This window comes from Ischnura elegans, chromosome 9, assembly GCF_921293095.1.
Source record: "Ischnura elegans chromosome 9, ioIscEleg1.1, whole genome shotgun sequence".
Classification (NCBI taxonomy): Eukaryota; Metazoa; Arthropoda; class Insecta; order Odonata; family Coenagrionidae; genus Ischnura; species Ischnura elegans.
In genome coordinates this window covers 81,472,828-81,493,852 of record NC_060254.1, presented here as the reverse complement: position 1 = coordinate 81,493,852, position 21,025 = coordinate 81,472,828, and the positions used below count along the sequence as shown (strand labels likewise).

General features: G+C 39.2%; 1 protein-coding gene across 3 annotated transcripts in view; it reads right to left on the bottom strand.

Annotated features, from left to right (window-relative positions):
- Positions 1-21,015, bottom strand: part of LOC124165115 (nuclear pore complex protein Nup214) — a 41,799-nt gene extending 20,784 nt beyond the window's left edge. For all 3 annotated transcript variants that reach the window (XM_046542412.1, XM_046542414.1, XM_046542413.1), the window contains exons 1-9: positions 20,906-21,015; positions 20,648-20,783; positions 19,310-19,524; positions 14,159-14,349; positions 13,710-13,924; positions 10,389-10,509; positions 8,946-9,148; positions 5,453-5,882; positions 142-520 (exon numbers count right to left, since the gene is read on the bottom strand). In XM_046542412.1, the coding sequence (XP_046398368.1) occupies positions 142-520; positions 5,453-5,882; positions 8,946-9,148; positions 10,389-10,509; positions 13,710-13,924; positions 14,159-14,349; positions 19,310-19,524; positions 20,648-20,783; positions 20,906-20,941 (1,926 nt within the window). In that variant the 5' untranslated portion in view covers positions 20,942-21,015. The remainder of the gene's footprint in view (positions 1-141; positions 521-5,452; positions 5,883-8,945; positions 9,149-10,388; positions 10,510-13,709; positions 13,925-14,158; positions 14,350-19,309; positions 19,525-20,647; positions 20,784-20,905) is intronic.
- Between the last annotated feature and the right edge of the window lie 10 nt (positions 21,016-21,025).

Sequence of the window (21,025 nt, the reverse complement as noted above, 5' to 3'; positions counted from 1 at the left end):
ATAGATAAATCATTGGCAGTTGAAGATATCCAGAAAACAGGACCATTTGGTAGAAATGTCAAGGCAAAGCCTTTAGTTAAAGAAGCCTTTAGTTAAAAGAGGGATTTCCAGATAGCAAAGATCACGTCTATATGAACCTACCACATCCCCTGACAGGCTGACGGCAGACTTGCTCCTCTCCACCGCAGCCTTTGATGGCCCACTGGCAACGGGAGGAGGGGCCACCTGGAAAGGCATGGGCTTATTTGGCTGAAGCTGCTGGACAGAGGCAGGAAGTTGGGCAGACAGCTGAGGAGCAGCAGAAGGTTGAGCAGGCTTGATACTGGGAACCTGCTGAGCTGGTTGCGGTACATCTGGTGGTGGCGTGGAGAAATTCAACTGAGGATTTGCTGCTGCAGAAGCTGTGGCAGCAGGGAAAGTGGTTGCAGAGGAGACACTGAATGTGAATGGCTGCGCAGGGGATGGTGACATTGAGGGCACACTGGCTGAAGGAGCTAGAGAATTTCCAAGAGCTCCGAATCTGCAATAACAAAACACATAAAGCATGGAAAAATTCCTTGAAAATATTTGCAACAAAACTAATAGCTATTCTCCCAATCAATAAAGTAAACTCTCATAAAAAAACAGGGATATCCTAATATTCCATATCGCCTACTATCCAGAGCCTGCAGCTCTTTGAGCAAACTTCAATTTCAACCATTTAAAAATGTAAAGGCCGCTTTACACAGTGAAAGATCATTCGAAAGATCTTTCGAAAGATCTTTCGAAAGATCATTCGAATGATCATTCGCAAGAAATTCATTCGCCGGTACCGCTATACACGGTGAAAGATTTCGGTGAAAGTTCTGCGCAGAAACGATGCGCACTGGTGCGACTATCGATAGTGTATTTCGATTCTAACGATATTTCCGACCGTTTCTCACCACATGATTTGTTTTGGACCTCGCAGACGATAGAATGCTTTGTTTACATGTGCGCTTCAATATACTTTGGTATTGCTTTGACTTTCGGTGGGGTATGACGCACTAAGTAATGAGAGGAATTAGAACGGTACGTATTGACAGCGGAAAACCACTTTAATAAATCGTGCGTTTTGTAATCCCGTAACGAAGTACATAATTGGTTGTTTTTGCTGCTGAGCAAAGATGATTATGCTTCAAGATAGTGTGCTCTGTAACATGATCATAAAGGAACTAACTCTTCAAATGGCTGCCCGAGGTCTTATCCCTCCAGATTCATTAAATTATAAAGTTAGTGAAAATATAATTTGGGGAAAAACTGCACATTGTCACTCGTTCAGAAAAATCCTATCTCAGTCCCGTATTGACGCCGCAGCGTCCAGCTCCCATAAAAAAGAACGTAATAAGCATAAAGCAAAAGCTCCTCAAGGTTGAAGGCCGGTCGACCATGAGTTTTTATGTTTGGGGTCCCTTCGTGTACACAGCCTTTACAATGTAGTCGAACAAAGGTCATTCCTGTGCGAGAGAAGAAAGGTAACGTGAAGAGAAAAAAGGAAGCGACCTGTTCTATTTTCGAAAGAGTGCGCTTAAGCATCCTCATACTTTCTACAATGAAGTTGGCTCAGTGTCATCTCATTGCTTGCTATCGAATCAGGGGAAGAAAGTGGACTGTGATATTCATGGGCTAACTTATAGGGTTTGCCCCTTGAATTATAGGCAACCCCGTGAGAATGTGACTTCCTACTGTCTGTAAAAAAAAGCAAGATACTCGAGTTTGAGGAGCTCTAGCGTCTAAATGAAGCAATCGATTTCAATGCAATAAAAAGCATACGAAAGAGAATTTAGTTCTACGTTATATCATGTACTTTAAAAATTCTTCGGCTCAATAGTATTTCCTGTACTTAATTTTTTCTCGAAAAAGTACCCGTTTTTTGCGCGTAAAATCAAGATGCCTAACTTTGAGCGCTTGGCATTCCCGTAGTTTTTGTTCCTATAACTTGCAATTTTGATATAAAGAAGGCACATCTATTACTAGCAGTTTGCCGAAAACAAATTGTTTATACTACAAAAAGTAACGGAGGTGTTGTAAACAACGCAAACCTCTGCTAACTTCGAAACCAGTGAGTCAATTGAAAATTGATTGGTACTGTTGTCTTCCGTAGAATGTTCGTAATGTATATACGTAGATCATAAACGTTAAATGTAAGCAGTATATTCAATATCTTTTTATATTTATTTTTGTTTTTAGCTCTTGTTGTCGCCTTCTCCCTGCCTGACGGGGATGGGCTAAACAAAGCAACAGAAAAGAGAAAGTCTCTCGAAGTCGTGCGCAGTTGCCACATAGCGCATCGTGACTCACAGTACCCTAGCAGTTAATGAATCATTCGCTGGTTGCTTTAAAATGTTTACCTTTAGGGATGATTCGACTATTGTTAGTGCAGATTCCCTCGGTGAATCAAGCGTCCAAGAACGGGTTTTTCGGAGACGGAAGTCCAAATGGTATTGAGTGCAATTTGCTTTTTTCGCTGCGAAGCAGAAAAAAAGTATGGACAAAAGATATCCTGTGTATCAAACAGTGTCTGATTGTCTTGGTATCAGCTTGATATCAGTGAAAAGAGTCGCGGCTAAACAGAAGGATTATGAATTTTTACCATCCGATAAAATATACGCTATTGTGGCTTAGAGTTTACGTCGTAGAAAAGCATTTTGATGAAAGCTTAGCCCAACCTGAACTTAAGTTTACCTGAAGGGTGCAACAACGATACTTTCATCGTGCGAGTCGGTCATTTAAAGGAAGCGCGCCCTCTGCTGATTGTGAGTCGGTGGCAACCACGCGCCTCTTTTCGCCTCCCCCTCCCACGACGGAGCTGCCGGTACGCGCATAGAAACATCTAGATAAATAATAAGTGATATTGACGTTATTATTGATATTTAATATACATTTCATATGTGCTTGCATTACTGACATTCTACGGAAGACAAAAGTACCAATCAATTTTCAATTGACTCACTTGTTTCGAAGTTAGCAGAGGTTTGCGTTGTTTACAACAACTCCGTTAATTTTTGTAGTATAAACAATTTGTTTTCGACAAACTGCTAGTAATAGATGTGCCTTCTTTATATCAAAATTGCAAGTTATAGGAACAAAAACTACGGGAATGCCAAGCGCTCAAAGTTAGGCATCTTGATTTTACGCGCAAAAAACGGGTAGGTACTTTTTCGAGAAAAAATTAAGTACAGGAAATACTATTGAGCCGAAGAATTTTTAAAGTACATGATATAACGTAGAACTAATTTCTCTTTCGTATGCTTTTTATTGCATTGAAATCGATTGCTTCATTTAGACGCTAGAGCTCCTCAAACTCGAGTATCTTGCTTTTTTTTACAGACAGTAGGTGGGCCAATGTGATGTCACGGCTCGTTTTGGCTGGAATGTGTTCACCGAATAAACAGATATTTTGTCATTAATTGGGAGTCTCACCCCAAACTTTAGCATTCAAATCATTAAATACAGTTTGATAATTGTAAATCAAACAAAATATAGACGCAATCGAGGAGAAAAACGACGATTTTGAACTTTAAAAATCCAGAATGTTTTTCCAAAATACTATATTTTGAGGAATGATTTGTGAATTTACTTTCTTTCAAAGTAAATAGTAATGATTTAAGCTATCGCATGAGTTACTATGCTTCCAAAGTTTATATATATGATCTTAAAATTCCGAGGTGGTGCTAATGGCAAGATGGACGCCATGCGCTCATATCATTCACGGAATCATTCAAGCAAATTAGGACATGCTCGAAATTTCTTTCGGGTGAGTTCCTTGAATGATTAGAGGTAGGCAATATTGTGATCCCATTGGCGTGCCAAGATAACGTAGCGGCTCGTGTTGGCTGGAATGTATTCACCGAATAAACAGATATTGTGTGATTAATTGGGACTCTCAACCGAAACTTTAGCGCTCAAATCATGAACTATAGTTTATTAATTGTAAATTAAACAAAATATAGACGCAATCGAGGAGAAAAACGACGTTTTTATTCATTAAATATCCTGAATGTTATTTCCAAATTACTGACTTTAGACAGTTGATGTTTGTGAATTTATGTTCTCTCAAAGTACACATTAATTATTTGAGCTATTTCGTGGGTTATTATGCTTCCAAAGTTTTTATATAACATATTAAAATTCCGAGGTGGATGCCAATGGCAAGATGGACGCCGTGCGCTCATATCATTCACGGAAATCATTCAAGCAAATTAGAACAGGCCTGAAATTTCATTCGAATGATCATTCACGCTGGAAATTTCCAGGAAATTTCCGTTATACACGGTGAATGATGGATCATTCGAATGATCTTTCGAAAGATCTTTCGAATGATCTTTCACCGTGTAAAGCGGCCTTAAGACTAATGCAAGGTAACTAACAAGAGACAATTTTCTTAACAAAGGTTACATAAATAAACTAAGTATGTACAAACAGGTAAAAAAATTAAAATCTGAGATGGTGAGGGTGGGGCCAGCAAAAAATGAGTTGAGTTGACATGGAATGACCTCATTGTAATTGGTATACTATAATTATTTCATTCTGTTACATATCGTGTCTTTTTGTTTCATGTACAATAATTTTCATATAATATAAAATAATAATTTTAACATACAGTAGACTCTCGTTATTACAAAGTTCACAGAACTGAAAAACTGGAGTTTCATAATAATGAAGTTCGTACGTACATTTCTTTTAGGAATCGACGAAAAAAAACCGTAATACACGTGATACTACACGTGATTAAATTTCGCGCAAATATATTAAAACAAGAAAATGCTTTTCATTTTCTCAATCGAAGAATGTGGCATAGTGTAATCGAGGGTCCATATCTTCCCAAATACTGTAAGTCATCGATATACAAACTAAATGCCTTCCGAAACCTTGTTTGTAAGTTGATAAACCTAGTCCAGCCGCCTTGGGTTGCCCGAACACAGGCAGAATGGTCCAGAGTAGGGTGCAAGATTGCGAGGTAAGTAAGCAAAATGCCCACGTCATTTGTAAACAAGAGGGTTCAGTGAAGAAAGGAGCCGGAAGGGACGACAAGGGTGAAGAGCCTAAAGGACGAATTCAAAAATTGTGTCAATTGGAAAAAAATATGGTGCGATTAATAATCATGATGGGGTCAAGCAAAGAAAAGATTTAACTCTAGAAACACTGAAAGAGTATAATGATGGCTAGGTTCTAACAACACGTATCTCAAAAATAACAACTTTTAAGGAGAGCAAAAAAAAGATTTATTTCTTTTACTTGCACACTGAAATTAAAAACTAAAAGTTCATAAAACTGTAAAAGAAGCATCCATTTGCAAATGAAGAGTTGCTATTTGCTTTTATTTTATTTTTTAATGTTATGACACTTTGTTTAAGATACCTGTCTCAAACTGTCTGAATTTGAGATACGTGTTATCAGAACTAAGCCATCGATAAGCACCATTGAGACTTACCCAAAAGAACTGGTTGCTGAGCCACCAGAGAGCCAACCCTTCCCCACTTCTGCTTTCCCAGCCTGACCACCAAACAATGACGATGGTGTAGGGGAGGAGGAAACGGGTGTAAAGCTCGGTACAGTAGATGCAGCTGAGCCGAAGGAAGGCAGAGCCCCCTGACTGAATGCAGCTGATGCTGTAGGGAATGCGACCGATTTATTCTGGGAAGTGGGATCAAAGGATGGAAGGGAAGTGGGGAGTGCAAGTGTTGCTGATGAAGCCGGTCCTGTAGGAATCAAAACGTCTTGGATTCCAGGCACGACTTCTGGGGGAGAGCAGAGATCCTGAGCTGCACCTGCTCTGAGGTTGATGATGTTGAAAGAGCACAGAAGACCATGATTTGAGAGGATAAGCAGGACTGGGGCCGGAGGAATTGACTGGTTTTCACCTGCAGAAAAAACAAAACAAATACAGGCGGTCCTCGACTTTCGTACACTCGACTTTCGTACAATTCGCACTTTCGTACATTCAAAATTGACACCTTTTACTCGACTTTCGTACGCTAAATTCGGACTTTCGGACGTTGGTCTGTAATTTTTTTAAAATTCCCGCGATGTTTATTGCGCATCCCAACATTCAATTGTTTCAAATGTCAGTATCGGCAGTATATACGAACAATACGAACATATATAATCAAGGGAATTGTTGGTAATTGACTCTAATCTAGGTGATTTATTTGGGAGAGAGACTGCCTGCTATAGGCTCCTTTATCAAGAGAAGAAGAAAGCCTTCATTGAAGATATTTTTCAAAAGAAGTTGACTAGACATCATCGAATAGCTTATAAAATAAAACTAGTAAGACCTTTCTAATTGTGTTTTTTAGTTTGAGTGCAGTTTAATTCATGTAAACCTTCAGCAACGATATTGCACGAAATATCATCCGAATTCCGTTTGTCTTTTGTCTTTTTTGAATAACATGCGGAATATACGCGATCACGAATGTCACCTGCCAAATATCGAATTTTGGTGTAAAAATTAAAAGGTATCCAGAGTGCGGGTTCAACAAATACATTTTGTTATGCTTCTTGATATGTCCTTTTATTTATAGTGGACGTAATAAGTGGAATGTCAACTTAGACGCCAAGAGGAAGTTTTACTCGATAGCCAACGGAGTTCTTGTTTTTTAAACTTTTATTTGCACTTTCTGCCTATTTTCGAAAGAAATAAGATGATTTGAGGAGTTTTATTAACATATTATTAAAATTAAGTCAATTGAAATGAATTCCGTGAAAAAAAAAGTTTTAGTACGTATATTCCGCTCTTTTGGAACGTAACCCCTAATTAGTATGGAAGTCAATGGTTCGACTTTTGTACATTCGACTTTCGTACAAGTTTTCGGGAACGCATTGTGTACGAAAGTCGGGGACCGCCTGTACAGGCTGTTGTCTCACCTTTAAATATGATACAACTCGCATACTATTAGCACATGCTATTTCTACAAAATACAGAATCTAAGCATTGAACTGAGATATGTACCCACAAATTTCCAGACTACATTCATAATATTACAGGCTATCTGACAGCATGAATTAAATAAAATATTCACCTTTGCATGATTTACAATTGTGTTTGAAAACCTTAATTACTCCTTGGCCTAGTGGTTGAAAAAACGCTCGTTAATTTTAATATCATTGAATGCCAGAGATGCGGCACATGGTCAAAAAGTCAACCTGTCATAATTACAAATGGTGCAGGAGAGGAATCGAGCCATTATCGCTTACACAAATTTATTTTACATTTAAATCATAGGGTTTAAAATGGTTCCTTAGGTAGCTGTCGCTAATTCGAGCTTGTCGCTATATCCCGTACTTGTTATAAGGGGCTTCCACTGTATACAGCTATGACCAAGGAGAAAAAGAAAAATCACCAATAGTCATTTACATCTCCAGTCTCCAGTTCCATCTATTAGTAATTTACATCTTCGTAATTATGCAGGTCACAGGACCTAAAATTCCGACATCCATGTTAATGAAATTTGCTTATACACTTCTTTTCGGAAACAAAAAACAGTTGAATGTTTTTATGTAATGCCCACGCTAAACTTCATAGTTTACATGATTTCAATGTTTTTGTGCCATTAATTTGACTATCATTATAAATTAATAACAATTGAAGACAAGTTTATATGACTGGCTATCAGAAAATGTGCAACTTTAATATAATAATCATTCAAACATAGAAAAGGAAAACCATTCACTGAATGATCCTTGGTCCAAATGGCCATTAGAGGCAAATTTGTTTCTGAAAGATATTCGCTCCATAGCACAGACAGTAGAAATGTCCACTTAGTTTAGCAGCACATCATCAAAAATATTTTACTGTCTGAGAGGAAAGCCACACATAAACGATGATCATGAGTGCACTCAGACTAAGGAAGAAGCTGGGACAGAGGATACTAACACACTGACTACTTTTGGCCTGTTTCAATGACTCAACACAACAAACACTTTGCTGTGCTGCAGTTTATTGTAAGCATGAGCAATGACTGGCATGCATAAGATAAACGAGTATTATAAAAACCATATGACAGTTTTAACTAACATAGAATTTATCATCAAAGTTAGGCAAATGGAATAAATATCCTAAAACAACGAGCCATGCACGCTTGATCTCGTGAAATGAGCACTGATAACTGCTTTGTGATACTTCATTTGAAAAATTTGCTAGTTAACGCTATCACAGTCTTTTTCCACTGTGAAATAGCACTGATACAAAATAAAAGCAGTCACCTAACTTTGATTTGTTAATTGAGAGGCTTCATTCTTCACCTTCAAATTAATGAACACTCAATGTAATGAGTGATTTTCCAAAGATTAAGAAAATAAATTTAATCAAACTTCCAATGCACGCATTCATTGAATCATTGAAGACTAAAAAATAAATTTTCAATTGAATTGAGCCCCTTTGATACAGGAGGAGTACATATTAATTGCAAAAAAACTGCTGGTAAAGCCACTGCAAAAAGTTACTTCCTATAGAATAATTATGCTCGCGCAATCCGTCCCGAAGGTGGCTCAGAAGAAGTGCGCGCGGGGACATGTGCCCCGGGTTATGATAAAATGAAAGGCGAAGACAACTTCAATAGAATTTGGTTTATTCGCGCGCAACTTGCGGGGAAGCGCACGCTGAAACTCCGCGTCCACACGCTCCCGGATTTTGGAAAACACTGACTTGAAACCCACGCCACCGGCGAGAGCATCGATGCTTGGGTATGAAGGTTACTGACCCTCAAGTAACGGCACATCCTCACTCCAAAAGGGTGTGAGTTGAGTCCCCTTGGCGGAGACCATGAGAAAGGGGCCGAAAGGGACTTGGCCGGGCCTTGGAAAATCCAGAGGGCGGAGACAATCGCCGAAGGAGAGGGGGGGAAATACCCAACAAATTAGATAAGTTGAAAATTTTATTTATGCTTATTTTTTACTTGCTACTGTAAAAATATTGATAGAGTTACCCCAGGGAAGATGAGCTGTTGGGCTGGTGTCCACAGCCATTCCGACAGCAGACATCTCTTCCCGAGATTGTGAGAGGGGTAATTCTGCCCTGGAAGCATCTTCGAGAGTCCACTGTTCCCAAACAAGTGGCTCCGTTCCACTGCCACCCGAGGCCAAAACACCTACCTCCATGCTATTTGCCGAGGACATCAACAACACATTCCTGAGGAGAGAAAAGTTTTTCAACAATTAATTTTTGACTCAATGAAATGCTTTCTCAAAAGCATTAGTGTATCATATTTTAATTTTATCTGCTGACTTAATTTTAATGGAGTGTCAAGTGCTTACTTGGTTAATGCCAGTATTTCATTCATTATTACTTTTACCATATGAGTTTATATTTAAATGGACCTAAAACCTAATTTTACATTTTTCAAAGGACCCTAAAAAGAGGTATAAATACTAAACTGAGCACAAAATGGTAAAATGGGAGAAAAGGGACCATGATTGAAACTAACTGAACAAACCGTCATAAAATAATATAACAACAAAATATCGAAGAATGCAAAAATGGGGTTCTACTTCATTAGCTTTTTACAGCAACATTGATAATAGGAAATACAACAGGCTTTATTTTTGACAAAAGTGGAAAACAGTGTCAGCAGGTGAAGACCTCTGCAATTGTTCAGAAAAACGTATGTTTCCCACAATGCATGCATTGGAAACATTGTTGGATAATGGGTGTTTTCAGATTACGAAATTCCTGATATTGGGTGTTCAACTGTATAGAATTGAAATTAAAATTATCAGTTATTTGAATTTAACCCAAGGTTTAGGTGAGAGGAGTATTTACCCATCGTTAGCAGCAGTTTTCATCTTCCGTAATACATACAGAGGACATTCTACCTACCCATCTTCAAATCAGAGATTTCAAAAAAGCATTACCGTGTAACTCTGAAAATTTCCTACGCAGACTCTTAATAAAATATGAGGTGAAACTGAAACAACCTGTAATGCCACCAAGAACAGACAAAGCACAAAAATAAAATTGTCTTTAATACCTCTGTAAAATTTACCTGCTACTACAAGCCATGGAGAAGTAGATTTTTATGACAATGGCTATTATTGTTCATCTTAGGTAACACCTTGATCTATAGGCCTGGTTGCACGATACATTAACATGTACGGGTTAATGTCTAAATGTATGAATACGAGAACGAACGCCAAAATGCACCGCGTAACCACCCAACTTGAGCGAATGTATGCACAGAAAATAGAACCTGTTCTAATTTGGTTCATGCATTTGTACATTTTCCGTTCCGGTCCACCAAAATCATTCACAGAAACGTAGATTAACTGGTACGTTTTAATGTACTGTGTTACCAGGCCTAACGAGGCATAAAAATGCTACGTTAGGTACTTTACAGGAAAATGTAGGAACTAGAATAGAAATTTCTACTAACCACTTGGGGATGTGAGAAAGATAATACTGTGGTGGCCTTGCTTCCCCAGAGCTGTAGCAAATATCATCATAATTAAGGTGAGACTCAGATTCACCCTTCGGAGCATTCACGATGTAGAGTCCTGCAAAGGAAAAATTGAACTAAAGAGAACTTGCTTGATCATAAATGAATCAAAATAATAAAAACAACAATTAATAATACTGAAGTCTCTTGAAACAAATAACTTGAGGCCCTTGATAGACCCAATTACAAAGTTTTCCAAAGGCTCCCACATGGCTGACCTCTTTCGATTTCTGGACGGCTGATTCATTTTTTTAAAAACCACAAAGCCAAGGATGAGAGCTTCTCAGGTTTCCAACCGGTTCAGGGTCTGAATGGTGTAGGCTGACGTTTCGTTGCGAGACTTTCCCAATAATCTCAGGGCTGATGATGCAGATGTCGCTGCATTCCGATACTTATACCCCCCTCCTTCACCTAGGTGCTCTCTGATTGGTCTGGGGCTTTTCATCCTTTCCCATCCCATTTATTACCGGGTTCTAGGCGCTACTTAGCTGCAGTCCTCGATCTCTATTGACGTTAATAAAAATCAACTGATTTGGGCGTTACTTGGTGGAACCATGAAATGTTCATGGTGAAATAAAACCCAGTATAATTCCACAAACTTTTATTTTAGCCCTCCTCCCCTTCCCATTAACCTCGTCACCACCTGACCTTCTATGTGCCTCCATCCCCCCAGCTTTTATACTTTGTGTTTTGACCCTCCAATTCAACCAACAATGCTCAACTCCTCCTCTTTTAGTTCCCCCCCGCCTTCCCTCACACTATTGTTGGGTATATAAGGCTGGACGTTGTACGCTATTGCTTTGTTAGTCTTGATAGTGACGGTATAAACATCGAAACTAGTTGACAGCTAAAATAAAAGTTTGTGGAACAGTACTGGGTTTTGTTTCACCATGAATCTATTGATGTTGTTTGGGTGAAAGCGGATCTCTAAGGCTTCTTTAGCGATACGGTCCGAATAACCTCTTATTCCTTCCGAGTTGGGTAGTTTCTTCCCAGTGGATGTTGTGGTTTTCCCGGGCACAGCGTTCTGCAATGGCCAATTTATCTAATTGACCCAGTCAGAGGTGGCGTCCATGCTCCTTCACCCTCGTCTCAATGGTCCTCTCCACCACTCCAATATACACTTTACCACATTCACATGGAATGCGGAAAATGCCGGCTGTTTTGAGAGCAATAGGGTCCTTGGCTCGGACTGACCCTGCCTCTCTGACTGACAGACCTCGGACTTGCAGATCCTGACCCGGTTGGAAACCCGAGAAGCTTTCATCCATGCTATTCACCGGGATAAGCTCAGATTCACAAAGACAACCTAAAATTTGACATTTGATGTCGTTACCATATTTGCACAAGTATAAAATGAACTCATTCTACGATGGCCTTTCTAGGGTGACTAATTATGCAACCTGAGCATCACTGCCAAAGTATAATCCACTCTGTGGTGGGCGTAATTATTAGCTGTTTTGTTGTTTTCAAAGATTAATTACCATATTGTTATTTTGAATTAAAACTTTTGGGCTATGTCCCCGCGTCAGATTTTGGGTGGCCCCAACGTTTCCCGACCGATGCTGGTCGCTTTCTCAAGGGAATCTGAAGAGGTGGGATTTAAAATTGGTATATATAGGTATACGTGTCAGGTGGTGGGGGGAGGGGAGTGAGAGGTTGGAGGAGTAGGTTGTCGATTATTTTTGCCGATTACGGGTTGCCAAGTAATTTAATTAATTAATTTAATAAAGTTATCAGAAAGAACAACGAGATCAAAATCAACACCGCAGAAGCAGCGAACTCCTCTGTTAATGACCTCAGCGACCAGAAGAAAGCCTTCCTGCCATACATTAAGGGGACGACTGACAGAATAGGAAATATCCTACGCAAATTCCAGATAAGGACAATATTCTCGCCTCACGTACAGATGAAGCATCTACTGAAAACCGTCAAGGATAGAACTCCACTACAAATCGAAGGGGTATACCGAATTCCTTGCCAGACCTGTGGGAAGAACTACATCGGCGAAACAGGCAGATCGGTTAAAACACGTCTAGAGGAGCACGAGAAAGCAATTCGACTGGGGCAGTCAACAAGTCCGCAGTAGCCGAACACGCAGCGCTGGGCCACACAATCGACCTTAAGGAAGCAAAAATTGTTGCGAGAGTGAAAGGCTTTAAACAGAGACTCGTAAGAGAAGCAATAGAAATATCTAAAGAGGAGAAAAACAACTTTAACAGAGACACTGGCCTTAAAATCAGCCGTACTTGGCAACCCGTAATCGGCAAAAATAATCGACAACCTACTCCTCCAACCTCTCACTCCCCTCCCCCACCACATGACACGTATACCTATATATACCAATTTTAAATCCCACCTCTTCAGATTCCCTTGAGAAAGCGACCAGCATCAGTCGGGAAACGTTGGGGCCACCCAAAATCTGACGCGGCGACATAGCCCAAAAGTTTTAATTCAACATGACGAGCACCCGCGAAAGTTTTAACGAAGCATATTGTTATTGTTTACTGTTATCGTTTTATGAAGAAGATAATTCATACTGCCAGACATAAAATACCACAAGGCAGCAGGTAAATGTACAGACCCACAGTCCCAAGGTTAACACTAGAAAACCAGTGTGTTCACCATAGAAATTCCCCAAAGAACTAACCATGCACTTGCGGGTGGCATACCTTTACCGAGTCACACACAAGTACACATGAACTGCGTGAATTCAGCATAGGAAAAATAATTTGTTTTCACCAGGTTCTAAACCAGGATCTCCTGAATTCATGCCAGGTTTCCTAAGCGTGAATTATCAAGATATCTTCTTGGGGAGGACTGATGGCCAATGGCAATTAGCAATCACACTTCTCCATTTACTGTGCAACTAGAACCATAAATTTACCTAGCGTGTCATAAGTAGAAAATTGCAAGAAAATCATTGAGCTACGTAATTACTTCAACACATCTGGTTAAAGTAATTGGTAAAATTCTTAATTTTGTTTTAAATTTCAGACCAAATAGATAGGAAAGCCTAGACAGCATTTGTGTGTTCTGAGATACTTAAAGCTAAACCTCCAAGGACTTCAAATGCATTGTAAGTCTGAGTACATACTAGTGTCTTATATTTGGGCATACGTGTTGCCTTTGAAGAGATGTAATAGTAGTGCACAGGAAACTTCATTTCTCTCTTTATCCACACTGGATGAAGAAGACTAGTAACAACTGAGTCTGCCTAATGATATTATGCCTTATTGATTTTTAAAGTAACTTTACCTGGTCTTGAGGAGCCATTTTGATTATCTCCCGGACTCCCATAAACCACTGCAAACTGAAATGATGACAGCCAAAGCACAGAGATGGGTGCAACACCAGCATTCTGAGGAGGTGAAATCACCTTAACCTGCTTAAGGTCTGGTTTGTACTGGATGAACGGTCCATGAATTGTACCTATCACCAATTGCTTCCCCTTAGGACTCCAACAGATGCATCTTTAAAAAAATTACATGATATGTGAGAGAGAAATAAGAAAGTTTGAATTCCTTTCAACAGCATAATGGCAAATGAGAGCACTGGATATAAATTGATCCAAACTCACACTGCATCACACACACACATATAATAAAATGCAACTGTCGGAACAGCAGCCAAGCATTACTTATTTGAAATTTATCGCCTGCACATTAAAAGGGTTTCAAGGAGACAGATGAAAAAGTTATACTAACCTTGCTCCAGTAGTGGCAGGAATGGTATTGCTCTCAAAAACTTGTGACGATCCTTTTAGTTCATACACAGCAACAGCACCATCACACAAGCAAACACAAATCAAATTTGGAAGACGGGGATTCCATGCAATATCGCGAACACCAACACCAGGGACTGAGCTCAGCTGTATCTCCCATGCTGGTGCAGTATTCTACAAGTACATTGACAATCGAAAATATATTATCACCTACATAAACACATCAAACGTAAGTTTAATACTAGGTAAGGGCATACAAACTGTTACAGAATAAAAATAATACACTGTAAGTGCGCCCAATGACTCGGCACCTTTGGGGAGGAGTGAAGGAGTCTATTGCGGAGTGTACTCGAATGGTCGAATAAAGCGTGAGTTGTGAACCTTGTGTTGGCATCTCAATTGCTTCCCTGGTGACCCCTCGACGGACCCTGCTGATCTAGAGACTTACAACATAGTTAATATTAGTAGAGATGTGCAAATAGTATCCGCGAATACTCGAATATCTCGAATACTAGAAAGTATTCGATATTCGAGGTTTCGAATAGTTATGCAAAAATTACCGCCTCAAATACCTCGAATCCTTTTAATTTCGTGTCGTACACTGTTGCACACACGTCATTGGTAGTTGACTTGGAAAAATGTAGAGTACTCTAGTCTTTTAGTGCATGCAGCGCCGTTTTAGGCAAGTTGACGAACTACATCAAATTTGCAGGTTAGAGCGGTGAAAAGAGTTCGACGTGGGGAACCTAAATTGATCCGGGTGAAAAAATCTGAAAATCCCCATTTTCCCCCACCAGGAAAACCTCAGTGCTGTGGGATAGTAGCACAATTCCCAAAACCCACTTCCCCTCCATCCATCAGACCTCGGCACCTCCTCCGACGCTTTCCTCCTCTTTGAAATCAAACAAGGCCCCAGCTTGCGCAGGTTTCGTATAAATGAGACGAAGTGTTCACCATGTGTCATTTATGGCTAATTAGGACAGGCACTCTTGAATCTTTGAATCTTTTCCAGGAGATGAAACTACCATAGGGAGAAACTCAGTGCCGTGGGATAGTAACATTGGCGTATTTCCCACAATCTGCTATCCCCCTCCATTCAGCACTCGCCTCACCCACTCTGACGCTTTCCTCTTCTATGAAATCAAACAAAAGGTCCTCGCTCGCCCAGTGATCGTATTACGAAGACCTTAGCTTCGAAAAAATATATGAAGTTACACGAGAACAATTAAGACGTGTCTCACGCCCCCCTTTTCTAACCCACTGACCTTTTTCTGCCTAACTGCTTCGAAGTTCCCCATTTCTAGAGGTCAACTGCTGCATGAGTACCGTGGGATAGTTACATTAGCGCATTTCCCAAGATCCGCTATCCCCCTCCATTCAGCACTAGCCCCCCCTCTGAGGCTTTCCTCTTTCCCGAAATAAAAAAAGGTCCCAGCTCTCGCAAGGATCATATTACGAAGACCTTAGCTTCGAAAAAAATATCAAGTTACACGAGAAAAGAAATGTGTTTCACACCCCCCCCCCTTTTCTCACCCACTGACCTTTTTCAGCCTACCTGCTTCTAAGTTTCCAGTTTCTGGAGGTCAACTGCTGCATGAATCACCTACTAGCCCAAAAGGTGTCTAACAATGACTTACGGCAATTGATATTACACCTTTGTTGGATTGAAATATTAGTAATGTGCGCGTAATTTAAAAAAGAACAAGACCAAACGCGACGCATTTCTGACTTTATTTATAAATTTTACGCAAGGAAATAAATGTCAAAATAGGACGGAGACTTGGCATTCTGGCGAGACTCAATATGAGAAGCAGAGCCTCTCGAAGTTGATGCGGTATTTTTTCCCGAAAATATATATTAAGTTACAATTTATGAGTGGTGCTATAAATCTTTATTGTTACAGTCCCAGACGAAGGGATATTTTCTCAGGATATTTGGTTTCTCCCTGATAGCAATTCCAATTCATCTTATCTCGTGAGAACTCCCAAAGATGGACTGAAAATAATTGAAGAAATCCGTTGGAGAAGAGCTTGTATTTTGCAAAATGCCTCAGATTGTCAGCTAGCACTTGGCAGCAGGAGTAGGGGTAAAGCAATGTTAGTTGAATTAATTATATGCCCAATTGTTTCCATAAAATTAAAATATTCATTAATGAGCTAAATTCCTGTTCGAATCCTTTAAAGGAAATCAAAATTACTCCCCAAAATCTTGTGTTGCCTGCTGCATAGGCAACCGAGTCAAACATTCCAGCATTCATCATTTAATATTCGAGGTATTTGAAATTTGAGGTATTCGAATATTCGAGCAATGATTTAATATTCGAATTCGATATTCAAGTTCGAGAAATCTGCCATTCGACCCATCTCTAAATATTAGAGATGGCTCGGTTCTGGTTCTCTATGCTGCTGGTTCTTGGCCTGTGGAACCGTTATCGAGAACAGATCGCATAAAGTCAGTACTTTGGAACTGACTTGGAACGGTGGTGAGGATTTGAATTTGGCACCCAAAACCGAAATGGTCTGCAGCATATTCAAGGCCAAAAAGTGGAAAAAAAATATTTAAAAAAGCACATGTTACTTTCCGATTGCACAGCTTCCATGTTTTTTTCTTTTGAGAGTAGCTTACTAACACACGCATTAAAGGGTTTGTTAGGTTGTCGCTCTCATCAACATTGTAATGCTTTCAAACGAGCTGACTTTTTGCCAATTGCCGTCCACGGAACGGTGAAAAATATGGAGAATATATTAAGTTTTTTTTAAAGAGCTTTCCGGCTCATTTACATCTTTTGTGAAATTATTTTCATTCATTTCTTGTGGTTGACCATTTGAATTTGCCATTAATTCAGATAGTAAGAGTTCATCCTAGGAGCCGAGTATTGAGAACCGAGAACCAATGGGGGAGAACCAGACCGGTATCAAGAAGCAAAAAAAATCTAGGAACCGACTCATCATTAGTTAATATCCCTTGATTTGAGATACAATTCAAGTCATGAGTAATCCAACAACAGATTGGCTCAACGTACTTCTAAAATTTTCTAATTCAACCTAAAATTGACTTTCCAGGTTTACCAGGAGACAGTTGAATTCTGCATGTATCTCATCATATTAAAAGTCAACAGTATAACCTAATGCTATTCATAGACAGCAATCTACAGTTCTGACCTAAACATAGCCCTTCGCATCGCTCTTGTCCCTCACACAAAATCAATCTATCTCTAATATTTTATCTATCACTAATTTTCCAAATATAAGAATAAATATTCTCAAGTTCATACATTCTATCAAAAATGAGGGCATATTTCAAAGCATTCTTTCATACTGTAGTAACCGAGAAGCAGTAGAAGCCTACTTCAGTGAGAATGACATATGTAATGAGAATCTCTTTGTAATGACTGCTGGCAATTTACTGCCTGAAAAGCCAATGATTAACATTGAAAAAATACAAATATAGATAGGACAAGAATTTCCGGCCACTGTATGCACTCAATATTAAGAGATGCATCTCTTCATAGCAGATCTAGTTAACTAGTCAGCCCATTTCATTGGTAACGTTGGAAATAATAAGCATTGAATTATCTCATTTACATTACATCTCAAAGTGTCAGTGACTTCAAGGACTTGTACCCAAGAACCACATATCAATGACTTTGAGATGAGATATAGTTCTACTCCATGCTAGTAGCTTTCAAAAGAGTGCTACACGTGTTGTTTCCAGGTATTGTGGATAATACGAAAAGAGAATTATGCTGCATGCTCACAAAACCACATCTAACATCAAGTACCTCTCGTAAACCTTAGCTCAATGTGATTGTTTCGCACGGAGTCTAGCATATGGCTTTTTTTTAAACTCAACTGGCATATCTTGATCTTTGCTCTTCAGGACAATCTCAGATTCATGATCATGTTGCTGCAAATCCATCATCATGCCGATGTCCGGTAGTTAGAAACGAGCGGAAATGATAATTTTGCGACATACAATAGGGTAGTTTCCTTCATCAAAGAAAACAAAAGGCAATAATTGCGATTCGTTACCCACCATTAGTGTATTCAAAATATACAAATTATTTCGTTTTATAAATGCCGGTGTAGACGAATGGCAATGGTCCATTTTTATCCTCATTTGAAAAGGGCCAGATTGGCGCCCATGCGATGCCACTCCACGTGACGTCACAGGGACTTAGTTTCTATAGGAGAAGATAGGAGTTATACGTCGTCTGAGGTTACCAATGCATGCATGAGGCGCAGAGCTCAGGGAAACATGTCTTAATAATCACTTATTAAAACTGGCTAAGGTCGGAAAGTTTTCCTCGTTTGATAAGGTATTAATAATCCTTATTTAAGCCAAGCGCTACCAGGCGGCAGGGCACTAGGCTACCCGCTGGCAGCCTGCGACGTATCAGCGCTAAGCCTTGCCTCAAGGTCACCTCACCGGGTGGAGGGGGAACCAGAAATACGACGTACGGAGAGATTTCCCATCATTCCTACTAACGCGTCGCGTTTTCGCGCGCTTGAAAATTTTCACTTTTCATTTAATCACGAAAAATAGATGTTGTCATTTAAAAATCTAAAAGCGTGAAATACGTACTCCAGGAGTAATAATCTTTCGATTAAGGCAATAAAAAAATAATAGGAAACCACCCTATTTGCAAAAGCAAAGATAAATACGCAAGTTCACACAAACATCTACCTTCAACCTCTATGAAATAGCATACTTTACAAAAGCAAAGCAGTAGGTAAGGATGAATTTGGGAATTAAGGAGCTTCATCCTCCACTTTTTGATGCATAGTAACAAGTGTATGAATATTAAGTGATTTTCCAGGCATTTAGAGCACTCACTATACCTAAGTTCCACTGCATCATGTATTCACCCCAGATACATCTGATCAACCTACCTCCAGAAGGACATGCGACCATGCCAAGCCATTTATGCCATCCCAGTAACATGCAGTCCAACCCTCTCACCCATACAACACTCATTCAAAATATCTGTTTTCCCAAAATTGCTTTTGAATATTATCGCACAAAGAATTAACAGGAGTATAATGTAATAACAATTACTAGCTTCTTTCAGAGATGTATGCATTAAAACAAATTTCCAACACAAGACAAAACAATAGAAGTATAAATTACTTACCTTGGAAATGAGGGAGGAGATCACAAAAATCTGGGCAACTGGATTCTGGCTGGCATCTTTTGGTGTTAGGACCACTGCCACATGAACATGATCACAGCTAATCCCAATGTGAGAGGGAGGAGAACGCAATGGGATGCAATATCTTGGGAAAGTCTCAACATCTGGCCCCACTCCTTTACCTCCATGGCTTTCTAGGAGAACTGATGTTTTGAATACTGCAAAAAAAAATTGTGTGTCCAACGAACCAATTATTTATAATTTAAAAAAATTATTATTTTTTTTATTTATAGAGCTACAAGAAATTTATTACTAATAACCAATACCTTTATTATGACAAAATGTTGATACAGACATTTTTACATTAATTTCTGCACTATGTTAATCTTATGATAAGTCATTTAACTTTATATTAATTGGAAAAATTGCATACTCAATTATGCTCACTTTTCATGTACGTATGTGATTACAATTTTACTCTATTCTTTAACTTTAGCCATGCAGATGTATTGTACTGCCAATGGTAAAATAAATTTATTATTGTTATTATTATATTTAAAATAAATGGGACAAAAACTTGCTCCACACATTAAGAACACGCGGATAGTTTCCCAGTAAATGGTACTGCGTGATGATACCTACCATGAGATTTAATACTGCATGGTAGATATATTGACACATCAAAATGACCAACAGCTAGCAATTCTGGAGTCACAATTTAAAGATACCTTCAAGCCACAGAGGCTACATGACCAGCTTGTTAAAGAAAGGACCGGAATGAACTGAAGACATCCAGCATTTACTAAACCCAAAGGAAATGTGGACAAATCTATGACAGTGCGGACTCACAGTCGTAATAACAATGAAAGCACAAGGACAACACATCTAACTTGCTACACTGGTTAAGTCCATAGGAGCCGAGTATAGCACCGCTAATGAACATGTCTTTCAGTGGATGACGCTGAGATGGTACGCTGTGCTCCTAGCTTCTACGAATGTAACATTCAAGTCCCTTTTCTTAAGGTTAGTTAACTTTGACTCACCGATGCTATCCACCAATTGTTTGAATAACAAGTTATTGAAATCAAACAGATAACGGAAGGGACTAAATAAAAGAAAAATACAACGTTTTATGATAGTATTGACAGTGATATTTTCACACCGTCTCAATCTTATTTACCAATCAGAGTGAAATATAAATATACCTTACGGTTAATGTAAATGATATCACGAGGGGTATATGCACACTTAAATTTTCTGGGGAATACAATAAAACTGTTATTTCCTAGCCAATGTTGTACTTAAGGCTAATCATCGAGGAACATTGGAAGCAAAACTAACTTTGTAAATGCGTTGGTGCAGCAACGAACGCTAGTCCCAATTTGCTTGATACTGCTAGGAGATTCACCGGTGCACGGGAGATGTCATCTTTTCTGTCATAAACTTTAAGTCTAGTGACGAGTTTGAATTGGAAATCCTGGGGACAAATTTTAATAACTTAGTGACACGATACTGAAAATACCAACAAATACCCTCAAACGGAAAATTGCAAGAATTAACTCAGATGATGTTTCATTAAATCAGAAAAATAATAATTACCGTAACGTCCCTCGGTAATGGAGGGTTATTTGTCATAATTAAAATTTAACTTCTCTGGCTACCTATCACGTTCTCCTCCGTGTTTTACCGCGCACGGAATTCTTCAACGATATCACGAGA